The sequence below is a fragment of the Thunnus thynnus genome, chromosome 6, assembly GCF_963924715.1.
Source record: "Thunnus thynnus chromosome 6, fThuThy2.1, whole genome shotgun sequence".
Classification (NCBI taxonomy): Eukaryota; Metazoa; Chordata; class Actinopteri; order Scombriformes; family Scombridae; genus Thunnus; species Thunnus thynnus.
This window is the reverse complement of record NC_089522.1, coordinates 12,921,055-12,938,799: the sequence shown is the minus strand read 5'-3', so window position 1 is coordinate 12,938,799 and position 17,745 is coordinate 12,921,055. Positions and strand designations below refer to the sequence as shown.

The 17,745-nt window shown below is 40.5% G+C and overlaps 1 protein-coding gene across 9 annotated transcripts in view; it reads left to right on the top strand.

The window, feature by feature from the left end:
* Nucleotides 1–17,745, top strand: part of tp73 (tumor protein p73) — a 29,837-nt gene that overhangs the window by 4,601 nt on the left and 7,491 nt on the right. For 2 of the 9 annotated variants that reach the window (XM_067591802.1, XM_067591801.1), the window contains exons 1-4: nt 3,816–3,881; nt 4,066–4,161; nt 5,227–5,377; nt 10,120–10,368. In XM_067591802.1, the coding sequence (XP_067447903.1) occupies nt 3,829–3,881; nt 4,066–4,161; nt 5,227–5,377; nt 10,120–10,368 (549 nt within the window). In that variant the 5' untranslated portion in view covers nt 3,816–3,828. Of the gene's footprint in view, nt 1–71; nt 701–2,843; nt 3,425–3,534; nt 3,882–4,065; nt 4,162–5,226; nt 5,378–6,193; nt 6,426–8,843; nt 9,145–10,119; nt 10,369–17,745 lie in introns of those variants that run through there. The other 7 variants (XM_067591808.1, XM_067591805.1, XM_067591804.1 and 4 more) reach the window with 7 other exon arrangements.

Below are 17,745 nucleotides of genomic sequence, written 5' to 3'. Positions count from 1 at the left end.
CAGCGCTTTGCCTTCTGGGAAATGTAGTTCATCATTGTGTGTTTTTTTCCTTTTGATTGTGAACGTGTGTTGTGTATGCCAAATTAATATAGGCCTATGTCTATAAGCAACAGTATTTTCTCTTAACAGGCTAATCAACTTGGAATTTTGCGATGTGTTATAGATTTGGAACTTTTTTTTATATTTGTTCATAGCCTAAACCCTATATTCCCATCAAAATGTCCTTTCTTCCTTAATTGTTTCATAGTCTGTAGGCCATGTTTTATTCAAATAAGCCTGCCTTGTACTCTAGGTACAGAACAATTTAATTACATTTTATATTTTCACATCATCATCCCTCTGTTGAGCTGGAAAAGGTTTCCCGCTTATGTGCGACCAAACCGCGCTACCGCCTCCCTGCTTCGCCAGCGCAGAAAACGCTTCACCTCCTCTTTGGTCCCCCTCAGCAAAGCTCATACTTCCCTGAACAGCATGCAAATCAGATTTCCTCCTGTTTCCTCGCAGTTAATTTGATTTCTCCGAAAAGTCAATCATCTCCAACTGCTGCTATCAGAGTGTAAATTCGGTCGATTTTTGAGTTTTTTGTTGTTGCTGTTTTTTTATGGAGGGTCACTCTCTTGGCATGTTCAATAATAAACAGGCAGGTTCTCGGCGCAGCATAGTTCCTGGATATTTGGATTGGGATAATAATAACCTTCAGGTACGTTGATTTGTTTTTATTTTTGTTTTTATTGGGCTACAATGTGAATAGTGATTAGGATATTTAACTTAGCTATGTCTTTTATTATTATGATTATCATTCAGCAGGCCTAGCAGTTTCTTGGAATTTGTTGTTTTGCAAAATGTGACAAACATCAAAACAATGTTTTTTAAATAACCATCTTGTTGACAAGAAAGCCTCGGCTGTCTTAAGAATTGGCTATGGCTGGATAAGGCTCCAAGTATATTTAAAAAGTTCCTTATTTAAAATCTTTTTGGTTATTTTGCAGATTTTGCTGCTGATCGTGATTTCGGTAATGGTTTATTAAAGGTCTGCGTTTTGAATTCTCGGGACAGCGTATACAACAGGCCTAATAATAAAAATAAATTTTCTAAATAAAATCTTGGGCGTTTGCCACAAATCATGCATATGGTAAACATTTGCACAACTGTAATATAATTATTCCCATTTCATTAAAAAAAAACGAAAAGCTGCTGATTATTTTCTACATAGCTCAATCCTCTGTATTATTCCTTAGTTCAGTAATACTGACAAAGGACTGAGTTGTGTATGTAGGCTATATCAACTTATAACACCACTGTTTTTATATGGGTCTTTTTTAAATACATTTTAATGCTGTGCAGAGATAACCATAGACACACAACCTCGTCCTGTGAATCCTCATATGCATTTGATATATTTCACTTGAGGCTGAGGAGGATCGAATCTAAAACTATTTTTAATTAATTTCCTCTCAGTTGGGACTCTGTCTTTTCTTGCATAAATTGGCCCATGGGACGACAGCGTGTGTGTGTGTGTGTGTGTGTGTGTGTGTGTGTGTGTGTGTGTGTGTGTGTGTGTGTGTGTTGTCATGGGTTCCGTAACCCGGGAGTGGAGACACAAAGTAGACAGGTGAATATCAGAGAGACGCACAATGTCAAACTTAAAGGATGGTGTGACATTTAGGCAAAGAACCAGCAGAGGCCGTGCTATACAGAAATAACAGGACTGTAGGCTCCTTTGTACAATAGTAGCCTATATTTAAAGATGTGTTAATAAATTAATATCAAAAATAAAGATGTCGTTTTAACGCATAGTAATTCAATATTTTATTCAGACACGTTCAAATATATTTTGTCACAACTGAAGGTCAGAGCCGTTATCTATCTATCTATCTATCTATCTATCTATCTATCTATCTATCTATCTTCAACATTGTTGTAGGGCCTACAGTGTTTTATTGTATAGGGCCATTAATACAATAACTGTTTTCCTCAGTGGCAGGATGTATTCATATTTTTCTATCCTTATTTTCTTTTTAAAAAAAAACGTGCGTGACGTTTTAAAAGACTTACAGGTAGCCAAGATAATAAGTGATACATTATAAATGTATAAGCCTTGTATGACAAGGCCACACAGGTGAAGTCAGGGCCACGGTCATATTCGGAGGCCCAAATCAATAGGCCTATTTTAAGAATAAGCTATTAGCTGTGGGTATTTCTGATCAAGGTAAGACAAGAAGGCGTCCCTTTCTTGTGCTAAAAATCCAAGTGGAATCCAAATTAAGCTGCTCAAAGTGCGGAGCCGAGATCTGAGGCCATTCCGTTATCTTTCCGCTGCTCGTCCTGCAGTGACGCTTTGTCAGATCCCCTGTGCGAGCACATTGGCTGCTTTGGGATCTGACGAGGCGGCACTGCAGGACCAGCTGGGAGTGGGAGCTGGTTTTTGCGGCGGCAGTCACCTCGGGAACAGCGGGAATTTGAAGCAACACAGCTGCTGCAGAGCTCCGTAATCCAAAATCATATGCTGGTCTGCGTGCGTGCGTGTGCGTGGGCCTCTTGCATGTTGCATCTCTTAGTCTTACGTCATGTCTTCTTGTGTCATGTGGCTTAAACTGGCGTGAATAAGAGACGAGTCAAAAACATGGTAATAGTCACAAGGTCTGCTTAAAGAACATAAAAATAGCCTTTGTTCAACAGTCATCACTTTAGATGTTTTCTGAGCTGCATATCTTCAATCGATTTAGTGCAGACCAAAGTGAAAAGACCCCTGTTATTTAGAGATAAGGTCACCTGCACGTGATGGCAGACGTAACATTTGACTTCTAGTGTTTCAATCAATATTGTGACTCTAACATTGCTTGTAAAAACATTTGATTAACAAGCAGAACACAGCCACAAGTTATACCCACACAAAAATTGTATCCAAATAGCGCAAGAGGTTTTTGAGTAATGACATCAAAACCAAAAATTGTTACAACTGGCCCCGATCACCCCTACAAATGGAAGAATTTAAACTGACAGGTACACTTTTTATTGTAAATTCGAAGTCTGCATAAACCTACAACCACATTATAATCATTAATTATTAATGTGCATTTTTATTTGCAACATGCACCTTAAGAGCTATGCACCTTTGCCACAGTTTTCTTGTGCAGTCCCTCAGAGGGTTACTAAGGAGATGACGCTGCCGTGGTGCGCAACTGTGAATATTGTAAACTTTGGTTAAGACCAACTATGCCCGACAGGATTTTGTGTTGTATGTGATCATTATAATATAACTGGAGAATAGATGGAGACGCATACAGTGGACTTATCTATCAGTTTTAAGCGGTAGGCCTGGAGTCCATTTGATTTTATGCTTGTGACAAACGCGAATTTATTTGACAAGTTGAAGTATTTTGGCTCAAACTCTCACTAAGAGGCCCGGATGTCCCATTTGCAGGTACTTTTCTAAAGTTTCACAATCATGTTTTCATCATCTGTTCTGTCAAAATTTAAGAAATTGCTTGTGTGTGTGTGTGTGTGTGTGTGTGTGTGTGTAGTGCGTAGACCTTTTGGTTTAGACAACTAGAGGTTGAATCCTAAACCCCCACGTAATGCTATCTACAGTAGCTACACACTCGCTGTTTGCTTCGGTAACCCCATAAGATCTGAACACATTTTAGGGATGAAGTGCAGCCTGTGTTATTTTGAGACAGGCGGAGGAGGTGATGTTCAGGCGTAAGGGAAGGAGGCTTCCCTTCGGGGTGAGACGGTGATGAGGCGGGCAGGTCTGGGCACGCCCAGGCCCCCTGACACCTTGTGCCATCTCACTGGGACTACATTGGTGCGATCACACCTGGATGAATGTGTGTTTTGAGCTGCTTCTTCTTCTTTTTGAACACTAAAAAAATGATCATGTATGAACTAGTAGCTTGTTTCAACTTGTTGTTCTTTAACATGTTATAAGTGTTTTACTAGCGTTATTTAATTCATTCTCATTTCAGATAATCACACTGAATCTAAGTAATTGGTGTGTGTGTGTGTGTGTGTGTGTGTGTGTGTGTGTGTGTGTGTGTGTGTGTGTGTGTGTTTGCTCTGCAGAGTGATCTGCCCCTCGCCAGACTACCTAACCTCTAAGATGTCCCAGTCCGCTGTTACTGAGGAAGGAGGCACCTTCGAGCACCTGTGGAGCTCATTGTAAGTGTAAACAACACCTGCTGAAGATTGTTTTACTTTCCATGTGATGAACATATTTTCCAAATGAATTGTTTTATTAAAAATGCTAAATGTGTCAGGCAATGATCCCAAAACACATATCATTGTCTCATCTACCAACAGATTATTTTCTGAGCAAATGAGAACAGGATTATTTGTAATTTAATACTAATCCAGCATGTGTTTAACTTTAATGCCAGCAGTCTGCATTGAATGTGTGGGAAAGTGGTATCTTTTTTAATGATGGATAACATTTTTGGAAAATGAAAATATTTACAAAAGTGCGTGATGTGCAGATATCATCAAACACAGACTCAGAAATCAACATAAGAGAATGTAATATGAAGCGTTTCAAGCTCAAAAGGGCAGCGTCCTGGAAGAGCACTCAAGAGCTCAAAATTCATTGCATACACCTATCTCTATTTTTAGCCACTTACATTCATGTTTTGCTTTGTCTGTGCTTTTGGGGATTTTTCCAAGAGAAATTGCGATGAATATTTTCATTTTTCAACCAAGGTGCGTCCAATTCTTTCTTGATGTTGATTTTCTGAGCCTTTTTTTAAACTGTATTTTACATGGATAATATTTTTTAATAAACTTCTTCAAACCTCACAGTAGTTGTAATCTTTAACAGGATGTTAGGATGTCCAATGTTGAGTTAAAGTTTGGCAGTATATTTTTTTTAAATAAAAATAAATGGTCTTCATCAGAAAAGTGGTTCAGGAAGTTGATAGATGCACACACTATTTAGGCTTCTCTTTTACCTTAGAAATTGACACTTTACCCCCTTGTATTACTACGAGCATGATCAAGGATCTACTTTAGTTAACCTTATATTTGCCCTTTGCCCTTCCTTTCAAACTCTTCTCAAAAATCTCAAAAAGTCGTTACAAAAGTATGTTTCTTGCACATCAGGCAATTCATTATGTCACACAAGTGACACACAAACCTTGTGCTGTGATTATTATTTGGAGGCTCATCCCTCTTTGATCAACCTTTATGATCAACCTTTATAATCAACCTCTATCTATGGTGGTGTGTTCACAGGGAGCCGGACAGCACCTACTTTGAGCTCCCCCCTGGGACCCAGCCAGGTGAGCGCCCAGTGCCTTCTACCAGCACCCCGGGGAACCACCACAGCGCTGCTGAGGTCTCCATGGACGTCTACCACATGAGGGACATGAATGACAATGTGATGGTAGGAACATGAGCTCCTGTTGTAGTTCAGTGTGTATCTTTGTCAATCGTTGCTTCTTTGGAGAAGCTGCAACTTATATATGTTACCTAAAAGGCATTTTATTCCTCAGCATCAGAACTGACGCGTTCTCTATAAGCACACAAACACATCCAGAGATCTTTTCTGTTCCAATTTTGTTTGTTGTATCCTTTCACTTTTCCCTCCAGTGTTGAGGAGATTCCCTCCAATGTAGTTTCCCTCTCCTCTTCAGCCTTTTCCCTCTCCCTATGTCCCTGCTGGGAGGCCTTTGGGGACTGAGAGGTGCTGTATGTGTGTGTGTGTGTGTGTGTGTTGGGGGAGGGCTAATTAAACACCAAGCCAGGACCCCTTGCTGCTCCACTATAGAACCATCTGTAGGCTGGGGCGTGTCTGTGTATGTGTGTGTGTGTACATTCAAACATCCACATATGTTTGCAGGTGTATACACCTGCATATTTTTGTTCCTGACTTGAAACTTCACATCCCCAAAATGTCAACTCTTTATGAATGAAGAAAAACCTAGCCTAGTTTTCAGCTTGACCTCAATGACTTTTCTTAACAGCAAAATAATTTTCTCATCTCACAAAGGACAATTTAATTCTTCGTGTCATCTTGCACGCTTGGTCTTCCTAATATGAATTCAGACACACCTGTGTTTCCTCCCCCTTCTGATCTGGAATATTGGTAGGATCTAATCTTAAAGTGGGCAAGCCTGGGCCTGCCTGGCCAGTTAATGAATAGTCATGACAGAAAAAAGGGGGCGGAGCAAGGATTTGTTGTTAGATGCAAGGCGAGTTGAGAAGGCCCAGTCAGGCAAAGGAAACAAGTGGAGGAGAAGAGAGGCAGGATGTCTCCTGTTATCCTCCATCATGTCCTACTCCACAGAGGGGTCAACTGGCTGTGGGGGGCTTGACTGTTACAGTCACACTTGACCACAGCAGAGTTTAAGTCCTATGAGAGCCGGGTCACAGAGACATCGTAGAAACACCCCATCTCATCTTTCAGGAGCCCTAAGATGCTGTGTGGCGTGGTAAGTGAACAAGAGTTAGTTGTTTCTGTTCTGGCATAAATAGTGACTTACTGGTCTGGAAGTGGAGATGTTTTTTTGTTATGGAGTGTATAGCTCTATTATTACTTGGTTGTAATGTTGACGAACTCGGCTTTGGTTCGGGGTCAAACATCAAACAGATGAAAGAGTGAATCTGTATCTGTGAATCTGCTCATAATAACTCATCACGCTGTTTGAGAATGAGATGATTTTTGAAAATCTCATTGCGATCTCTTGTATTTTTCATGCATGCATCGGGGCATGGAATTTGAACTTGGGACTAGGTATGTATCCTGGTATAATGGGGCTAGTTATATTGTTAACAAGTTTGATTAATTTGGATAGATGGATGATGACACATGCCCCTGAAACATCCAACCACATGATCCACTGCCCTGTTTTACCTCTTCTTTCCTTTCCTCTGAAATCAACCATGATTTTTTTTGGAATTCACTTGAAAGATGTTATAATAATTTATTACTATTGATCTGAAATTCAAGTGTGTCCAAACTTTTGACTGGTACTGTATATTCTACAGGTTGGCTTCAATGTGGACCTCTTCTCTCTCGTTCCACTTATACTGCCAAATATACCCAACAGGGGGCAACATTCTTACACATCACTTCACATTTTACCTCCTCTCATCCTCACTTCTAATGAACATAGTTGGTGTCGTTTAGACATGCACCAGTTTTCATATGATTCCATGTGGCTCATTTTTGGAGCCTAACTTCACTTTGGTCATGGTGTTTCATTATTTCAACAAGGACCATTTACAACACGGGAGCCTGCGTTGTTAACTGTGTTAAAAGAGGCTGTGCTGGTAAATAGAACTACACTTTAATAAACACAGTAGCTGTAAATAATGGTCATTAGCAGGGTGATAGTCTCCTTATCCTCAGCCTATTATATTTCACTCATCTTGACAGGTGAGAGTTGTTGTGGCTGGCTTATCTACATTTCTAAATGTTTTGAGCCTTTAAAGCTCAGCTTTGAGTGGCAGCTACCAGGATGGCTGCCCATAGGGGACATCAGATGTTGTTGGGATGGGAAGCCTCAACACTTACACACAATGAACACACACACACACTTGCTCACACAGTGGCAGCGGAGGTTTTACCTCTGTTTCAACTTGTTGCGGATCGAGTTTTGGTATTAAGACCAAGCACACCTGTGAGCGCATGTGTTTGTGTGACAGTGTGTGCACATTATGTGCATGTGTGTCAAGTGTTTTCTGTTGTTGACACATACACCTGGGCTTACCTTATGCTCGTAAAGCCCCTTTGACAATACCTGTTAGAGGAAGACTTCAAAGGCAGTCAACAGTCAGATTTTAGAGTGAGGACTCAACAGTCTTTTATACATTTATCACCAGAGAAAGAACACAGCAGCCTAGACTTTCATATTTTTCATCACACCTAGAAGGAAGTTGAAGACACTTGATATGCATGATTTAATGGGGACTGTTGCCACCAATTTGAAGCTGCATTTCTAGAAAGTAAACAAGTAAATAACCATTTGGCAGTTTTTGTTTTGAGACCAGCTGTTTCCTACATATGATGTGCTGTGCAGTGTATACCTGAGTTAGTCTATGTATAGATCCACACACCCATGCATGCATGCATCCTCATTTAACCTACAGTACACAGTTTGCATTAAATCTAGGACACTGACTTGTCCCTTTGCATGGAAACACATGAGATTTTCATATCCTTCTGTCTCCATTTTTGTGTCTCTATTAGTTTTAAGTGTTAAAGTTAAAAACACAAAGCAGAGTTGTGGGGCAGGATCATGAGATAATTTAGAGTATGGTACAGGTGAATATAGCAAGAGACGATGATGAAAAGAAAAAAGAAAAGAGCAATTCAAGCACATGCATCTGTTGTATTCCATCTTTTTGTGAGAAATTGTTTGCGTTGATGTGTTTCATCTGACAAAGTTTTAGCAAATCATAATGTTAGTGGTGTTTTCTGCATCCAGAAGTGGACTGAGACAGTGAGGTTAAAAACTAAACAAAAAAACTCTTTTCGGTTTGGATCTAAAACATTCATAGAGAACAGAGTTTAAATGAGTTTAAATAAACCATTTGTTCATGTCACTGATTCTTATTTCCATCTAGTATTAATGATTTATTTCAAGGCATCTAAAGTTTTGAGGTCTGCTGATTTAATGCTGTATCGATATACAATACCGGCCGGAGGGGTCTGACCCTTGAACTCTTGTTCTTTAATTTGTTTTCAATTCTTGTCTCTCTCTTTCTCTCTCTCTTTTCTCTCGTTCTCCATCAGACCAGACAGTGTTTACTTAGTGCAGGCCTTCACAAGGTGTTTTGGAGCGTGTGTGTACATGTGCCCCGGCATTGCAGTCTATGTCCGGGCATGCCATAATTAGAACGTTGTACCATTTTTTGGGTTCCCATCCCTCTTTCCCTCTCTCCTTCTCTCCCCTCGGCTCAGTCTATCGTTTCTCTCTCTCCACACCAGTCCTCACCTTTGTCCTGGCTGTACATGTGTGTATGTGTGTGTGTATGTGTGTGTGTATGACAGAGAGTGTGTGGTGTGTCCACTGATGCACACCTCGCTTGAACTCTGGTTAGGCTATGGTCCCGCGCTCTCTTTGCTTTGCTGTATTTGGACATTTCTGACTGAAGAGTTGACAAATGAGACCAAAGCATTAGAGGATGTACTACGTGAAAAAGAAGGTAAAGATTCTGTTTTTTTCTGCTCTTAGAGTGATTGTATGTGCAACGCTGTGGCTTCTTTAGTGTGAACTTGCCATCAGTGTCTGTTATTTGACACACATATGTGGGCAGTATGGATATATCTGGGATTTTTTAAATGAATGATTGAGATTATTTCTTTTTTAATAGTTTTACATGGCGCTTGTTTTCTCTTGTTGATTCACAATCAACTGGTGTCATATTTATTGGATATTGGACTTGTTGAAAGAAAGTAATTGTTTGATATTGATGAGCAGAAGGTGGACAGACTGTGTACTGCAGTTGGCTGTTTGTGTTTTCTGTCTTAAAGGGTTAGTTCAAGTAGTGTAACAGGGGATCAACAAATGAACATAAAAAATTACAGCAGTCTCAGCAGTTTTCTTCCTACAGTAGCTTATGAGTTTGTGTACAACTAGAAATGGGCCTCATAGGGTGCGTTAACTTTGACATGTGTGTCACCACACACACCTCAGAGCAAACGTATTCAAATCATGGAGAGGACGAGAGGGGAATGGCAGGCAATTAGGCAGAGCACAAATTACACCTGTGTTTTACAACTTGGCTCGTATAGCCCTAAGGAGGCTACTGTGGGGACCTCACTGCAGCCGCCACTCACTTACACTCACTCACTGACACACACACACACACACATACATAAATTTGTGTCCCAGCATGCTTGATAATTTTATAACCTAATCTCAGACCTTTTTTATATATATAAATCACACAAAAAGTGCACAGCGTTGATCATGGACATCCACATAGACAATTACACATGAACCCACACACACACGCAGCATGACACAGACTACTCGCAACTCTCCCTTCCCAGTGTAATCCGACCTCCCTCTAAGCCTCCAAGCCCCTGTCTCTCCAGCACCTCTACCTGTGTCCTCCCTCCGTCTCTCTCCTCCCTCTTCGCCTCCCTCATTCTCTTCCTTCTTCTTCTCTCCCCAGTCCCAGTACAACTTGCTGAGCAGCAGCATGGAGAGCCTGGGGAGCCGTGCAACGTCCGCCAGCCCCTACAGCTCCGAGAACGCCTCCTCGTCGGCCGTGCCCACCCCCTCGCCCTACTCCCAGCCCAACTCCACCTTCGAGGGCCTGTCGCCTGCACCGGCCATCCCCTCCAACACCGACTACCCCGGACCACACGCCTTCCAGGTGTCCTTCCAGCAATCCAGCACCGCCAAGTCTGCCACATGGACCGTGAGTACACACACTCTCTCTCGGCTTTGGCATGCAGTGTGTGCGTCTGTGCGTGCAAGTGTGTTTCTCTGTCTTTTTCTTTCTGCCTTTCTGGGTCCCAGTTTTACTGTCTAACTATCTTGCACACACATGAACATGCACACAAAGACACTCTTTCACACGCACACACTCACGTACACACCCCCACTCAAGCCAGCACATGTGCAGGCGTGTCGCATGCAAGAGAAAGTAGCGGATCATTCAGTGATTCATCTCTACTCGCCTCTTGTACTCTAATGTGATGAATGCAACAGGGAAGGTTTGGTATGAAAGTGGTTTGTTTTGTTTCTAAGATGAAGTAAGTGAGATTTTTACTTTTTTTTTGGAGTTTATGCTTATTTATTTACATTAAATGTAATGTAAATCCAACAACTATTGCATCATGTATTGCATCACTACATTAGATATTAGATATTAAATATTTTGGAAAGGCTGTTGTAGTATGCCAGTTTTTTTCCCTGTTTGTCAGTGTTAATCCAGATATTACACTGTTGTTATTGTTGCCTGATTTTTTTCTTTTTTACAAGATACTGAAAGTCAAAATCTGTGATTTGTTTTGAACTTTTAGGACATGCCTCTTACTAAGAGGTCTTCCACATACTGAAAAGAAGCTTTTCTGAGTTGTTGACAATATAACACATTTACATATATTGTCAGTATAATAAACATAATGGTACAAAATAATTCTTGTTACTGCTATGGCTGTTTCTACCAATACACAGTAGCAGTAGTAGTAGAAGTAATACACTACTCAGAAGATACATTCTACCAAACCTGAATCTAGGAATTTAGGGAAACACTTCACCATACCTAAGGAATACACACACACACAGAACTACCTTGTGATGTGATGGTGGTGAGAGACAGGTGAAATGGGAGCTGTGTAATTTGTCATGACCCGATGAGAAGTCTCCTGCTGGAAAGGTGTCACCTCCGACTGTCACACAGTTGACCTCCCTGAAACAAGAGACACAAGAGACAAACTGCATTTCCTTCACTCAGTGTGTGTGTGTATGTGTGTGTGTGTGAGCATCCAGGCCTGTGAATGTCTCTGTGTTATCAACTGAGGGGTTCCTCCGTGGCTGTGTTTGCTGGAGGTAACCATGCGTGGTGGGCTCCTTTACTCAGTCCTTAGTGATGTAAGAGGATCCCTCTCTGGACATTAGAGCGGTGGTCTTTGACCTGCTGCTTTTCTTTCTCTGCCTCTTTCTTCCTTCGGTATTAACACACACTCATGGCTGTCACCTCTGGCGCCTTAAGTTTCGCCTTGTCTTCTCCTAAAATATGTCTGTCATCTCATTCCTCTCACTTCCATTGTCTGACTCAGGTCTTTCTCACAACCAAACCACATAGACAGAAACCAAGAAAAAACATTGACAAAAATTATTAGTGTGTTTTACCTGAGAATTTTTTTTTTGCAATGTAATGAAATCCTAAAATATGTCAGAAGCATGTTTCAACCTGTTTTGTTTGTTGTGATACGTACTACTCTGCTCTTCACATAAACTTGCCTTACTCTCCCTGATATCCCAATGTTCCAAATATCTTGATTAAGTAAAAACATCAAATCAAAGAAGCATGATAATCCTCCAAACTGTTTAACTTTAAATTTAAGAGTGCCAGCCAACAGTTCCTCTTGTTCAGTCTCTTTATTCACAACACCAACCTGCAGTCCCATCTGGCCCTTTGCAGCAAAATTAAAACTCTTATCAGCTTTGGTTTGCATGGATAATAGTTTGAAAATGATCCCAAACAAAGAAGAAGGTTTTATGTCTATATGCCTGAACAATTTAAGTTGTAGACGTTTTACGTTACCAGGAGAGGAGAGACAAAGGAGTTTTTGACTGGCACACGACTTAAGATACTGATGATGAGGCAGCAGAAAAAGAACTGTGAGGAAACCTGTGATTATTCAGATGCCTCGGCTGCCATTAAACAGGAGGGATTAGAATGAGAGAGAGAGACCGGGTGATTGCTCATGGCTTTTATGGAGTTTACTGTAATGCTTTCTTTTTATCTTGCAGGCCTGATTATAAGATTGGCAAACTATCAGAGGATGTATTTAAGTATTATTATACAGTTGCAACTGACAACAAGCTATTTTTTACAGTATGATAATGTGTGATTTTGTATGATACTATGATAACATTGATTGCATACAGATGTTAAAAAGTACAATACATACAGTACATGCAATTGTCTTCATTTTTCACAAAACATTTTCTCAAAATACTAAAATTATGGAACAAAGTAATGCAGAGAAGAAAATGTTTCTTTACAATAAAAAAGAGAACCTGCAACTATTTAAAACCAAACCAAACCAAGGAAATCAAGTGTACGTTAAGGTTTGCCTGGCTAGTTTTGAGCTCAGTGGCAAACAGCTTTGTGATAGCTCAGATCATTTCCGTGATTGTTTTGTAAGTGTTAGTTTTGAAAAGTAAAGAGATTATGGTCAAGCCCTTCGGAATGAATACTTTTCTGCCCATGTTAGGGGATTCCCCAAAAATAGGGATGCATGAGGATTTATGTGTGTGTCTAATGTTAATGCGCAAGTGTTCAGTAGAAAACCCAGGTTTGAACATGAAAAAAGGATGACTATGTGGACCAGACTGAGTCACCTTGGTTGAATGAAGGACTTAACAGGCTCTGGCGTTCTTGCTGATTTCTTGTAACCTCAGGCAGCGGGGAATGCCGAATGCCATAGGGGCATATTGACTATAATCAGTTACCTAGCCTCCCCCTTTCTCCACCCCTCTGCCTCCCACTAAGAGCGGGTGGCATGCAGTGCTTTGGGAGATTATGAGAAAGGTAGCTGCCGATTGCATCAAGCAGTTCTCATTAAATCCCCTCTTCTCAAGATGTCAACTGAATGACTGACGGGAAGTTAGATTTGTCTTTCAAGGCAGTCCACGCCATTCTGCTGCACCATTCAAAAGGAGAAGAGGAGAGAAGAGAAGAGAAGAAAAGAGAATGAAAAAATCCCTTTTCTCCTAATCTATCATAGTGTTTCCACATACAGTAAGTCCATCCAAGCCCATGTTAAGCTAGTCTGGTAATCTTCCAGTCCCCCTCCTGTCTCGTCAAGACACCATGCATTAGTGATAATAGCTCTGAAACTCTGAGCTGAAGATGATTCCTTGGCTTGGAAGCAGGCAAGCGTCACCGCGGCTGGAAATGAGATCTAACACCTCAGCCTTGTCAAATAATAAGACCTCTTTCCATACACTCAGACTTTAGTTTATGTGTATGTGTATGTGTGTGTGTATGTGCGTGCGCGTGTACAGTATGTGTCAGGAGTGGGAGGGAGTGTGATGCAGTGGGGTTGCAGGCTCGAGCATGCACTGAACGGCGGCTTGTCAGAAGCTGCTCTTCCCAGCTATTAGTCTCTCTCCGTTAGAACACAGGTCCCAACATGTCCTGCACAATGCATCTTTCCCTTCCTTTCCATGCATCATCCGCGGCCACATCACCGTTGGCCTTCCTGCCGAGCATCGGATTTGAGAAAACACACTCAATAAGGAAGGTTTTTCACACGTGTTTGGGTGCTCGGATATTTTTTATCAACAGTAACAAGCAAATGCGTGTACTTTCTCATGATTACGTGAGTTTGTGTGATTCAGATCAATGTGCTGCAAATGCAAACGATTTTTATAGTCTCTTAGAGAATGAAGTGCTTAAATAAAACATTGTCCAGTATCAACATTGGTCAGGAAATGATCTGGATTATGGGATATCATCAATCCGGGAAACTAATATATTAAACATTTTCTCTGTTCTGCTGTGTGTCCCTGAACACTCTGTGTAATTCTATGTTTATGCCATCCCGTCCAGAAGACTGAACTTTTACAATCTCAATGGGCTGTGCCAGTACTGTAAATGCACCCTTGAGTATATGGTGAATAGCAATCAATATGAATCTATTCAACTTACTCTTACTACTCAGAGTATGTCATCTGTCAGTAGGTTGGATGGATGAAATCATTATTTAGTAACTCAAGTAAATAACTCAAATAAAGAAGAAAAAAGGGAATTCTTCCAATTTATTGCAATTGCAGGCAAAAATGTTTGATAAAAACCTTCGATTTGAACAACACAATTATTTCAGATCTTTATCTACAGAGAGCCAAGTTTAGCTATTGTTAAAAAAAACATCACTCTCTAAAGATCATTACATCTTTCATTTTTTCTCAATGTCTCATGTCAAAGAAAGTGTGGGAGATTCTTGATTAATTTGAGTCCTATATACTAACTATAGCCTGTATTGAAAGCCAGTATAGACTGTGTGAATGTGCACAGTGTGGAGACTGTATGTCGGCTTTGTGTGCCCGTGTGTGTGCGTAAATGTATTCGATATTTGGACAGTTAAGCGAATTTGCGGCGGGCATGCTGTTGCTTGTGGATATGGATGACGATCTGGCAATTATCACCCTGTCTCCAGAAGCCTGTTAGGACCTGCCTCCAATGGTCCACCGTGTAGAGGCAGGAGGATGGATGGATGGATGGATGGATGGATGGATTCAATATCAGTAACACTGGGTTTGCAATGAAAAGTAAATCACATTTCAGGAGGAATTGCTGGATGTTCCTATTCTGCATAACAGCACACTTAATTAAATATACAGTATACATGAGCTCAAAAAATTTTCTTCAGATTTCGGTTAGACCATGAGTCAAGGATTTTTATTTCCTCTTCTCACTCATCTTGACATTTTTCTCTTAAATTAAATAATCCCTTTAGTCGTGTTTATTCTCTTACCATTTTTTTCATCTGCCTCCAAATCCAATCATCCTTCTCTATGTCCTGAGATGAAGTCCAGTTTATCCGTCACTCAGCATCTCGTCTGTACAGGAAGATACACATCAGACGATGCAGTTGATTTTTTTTTTTATAAATGCTGCACTTCACTGCTGACAGTGACACATGGAGCTGAACTCACATATTCGTGCGTATGTGTGCATGTCTATGTGTTGTTGGTGCATGTACGCACCAGTTTGCATGGTGGACGAGTCGAGACGTCTCCCATGGCATCTGCACCCCGGAAGACTGAAAACACAAAAAGTAATTTATGAGATTTTTTATGTGCTCTGAGATGTTTAAAAGTAATATCACCAAACCACTGATCCCCACGGTTCCCACACCTTATCAAGAGATCTTTTTTTGTGGATAAAAGAAACTAACTTTTTTTGCAACGGTCACTTTTAAGAATAGGCCAAAAGGATTATAGAAGTGGAATTTCAGACCACGACTGACCTCCTGTAAGACAGAATTTAAAAAAAAAAAAGTTAGTCATGGCCATAAACCATAAAACCAAATCAGCTGGCAACATCTTGGCTATAAGTATCTGCATATATAATATTGTTATTGTGTGAGTGTGGGTAAAAGTGTTCTAAGTAAAGGTTTGAATATATTTGTGTGACAGGACACAGACTTGTCTAAGCCGTTGTCATCTGGCATTAGTCTCTACTTCAAAGTTGTTTCTTAGCAAGCCTGCAGAAAAAGCAGGTTTTTTTTTATCTTTGTAACTGACTAATTAGGTCACAGGACCCATATATATTGTTTAATATGAACAATATTTCTTTGTCAAAGTTACATTATTACGTAATAATGCATAATTCTGCAAAAATCCAATCACCCACCAGCATGACTGGACATCACTGGCTCCTTTCAGTGATGCTGTCTGCTAACATTAAATCACAATCTTCAATGTTCCTCTTTTCACATGCTAAATGAGTTAATATTCTTTCTGTTGTGATCATGTTGGAAAGTAAACCAATTGATCTTTTTTCAAGATGTGATAGTTTCAACGGGAAAAGTCCCCAGGAAGACGTTTGTCTGGCTGTTGCATCTCAGGAAAATTATTTATTCATGGTATGGACGGGCTGTTGAGACTTGTCAGGGACAGCTAGGTGGGAAAAGGTAATGTTGTGTACAGGTATTTTCATTGCCCTTGAGGGAGTGCTCATGGCTAAGGGTGTGTGTGTGTGTGTGTCTGTGTGTGGGGGGAGGGGGGGGGGGGGGGGGGGGGGGGTTGTGTGTGGTTGTAAGGGGCTTTAGTAACGGTGTCAAAACAAGGAATCCAAGCAGTTGTTGGTGTGGGAATGACTCTTTCCCAGCCGTCATTGGGACAGCAGCTCTCTGGGTGGGAGAGTCAAATCCGAGTCTGGATGATCAGTGAACTGAAAAAGTTGTTAGAAAAAGTTATTACATGTATGTTAAGTTAAAGAAAAATCTTAACCTTGACATTATAAGTCACGGTGAGGTGCAGAGGGATGGAACTCAAAGATCCATAATGGATAAGTAATTTGTAATTAAGATCCAAGAGTGAGAGGGGAGAGATGGGTTAAGAAATAAAAGCCACAGTCACACAGACACAGTCTCTTTTGAAAGAACAGTGATCAATGTTGAGAAGGGGAATTTAGGGTATGCATGATGTGACTTCAAGGGTTAAAGTTGTGCAGCAGCAATGTAGGGGACTTTCAAAAAGACATTAAAAAAAACAATGGTTGAAATTGAAGCAACAGAGGCCGAGATATCCTGATTTTTAGTCCCCTTTATGAGTCAAGCTCCAAAAACACCAACAGGATCCTACATTTCCCATGGTGCAACTGAATAGTGTCTTTCATTAGACCTTCATGCTTCTCTTGCCTTTCTTTCAAATCTCACACCTCCAGTTTGTAAACCAAGCACTCTGTTAAACATTTTAAGTTTCAAGCCAAACTGAGATAACCCAGGTGACAAAATCAAGGTTGTTTTTTGAAACTTTTTTGACAGCTTCTCCAAAACCACAGGACACATTATACAACTGTTTTCATTGGCTGAGTAGAACAACTGAGTAGAAGAGTAAACTGTAAAATCGGTGGAGTTATACAGATGGTGGATGTATATGCTTCCAAGATAACATGTTAGTTTATGTTGTGACATAGATACAAAAGAAAAGAAGGTTTGATACATGGCTAACAGATCCAGTGAATCCGCTTCCCTGGTTCAGATAGTTAATACCAGGATTTGGGGTTTAAATCAAATGCTAAAAACCTCAAAAGATATTGACTGAGTCATTTTTCTCATATGGCAGAATTACAGCTATTAAACTGAATATACTGTATTTATGCCATAGGGTGCGCTGTTGCATTTGTATTCAGGCCCATTGTAGCAAGTCCACACAGGACAACTGTCTCCTCAGGTTTTTTTTTTCTGGAAGGTCCCAGTTTGATATCCACCGGGAAGATTTTTGAGATTTTGTGATTGTGTCAGGGCATGTTAAGGCTTTTCCATCCCTTGTCCCAGTGTCTTTCCATGTATCTAAACAGGAATTTACACACATACATGCACGTGCGTGT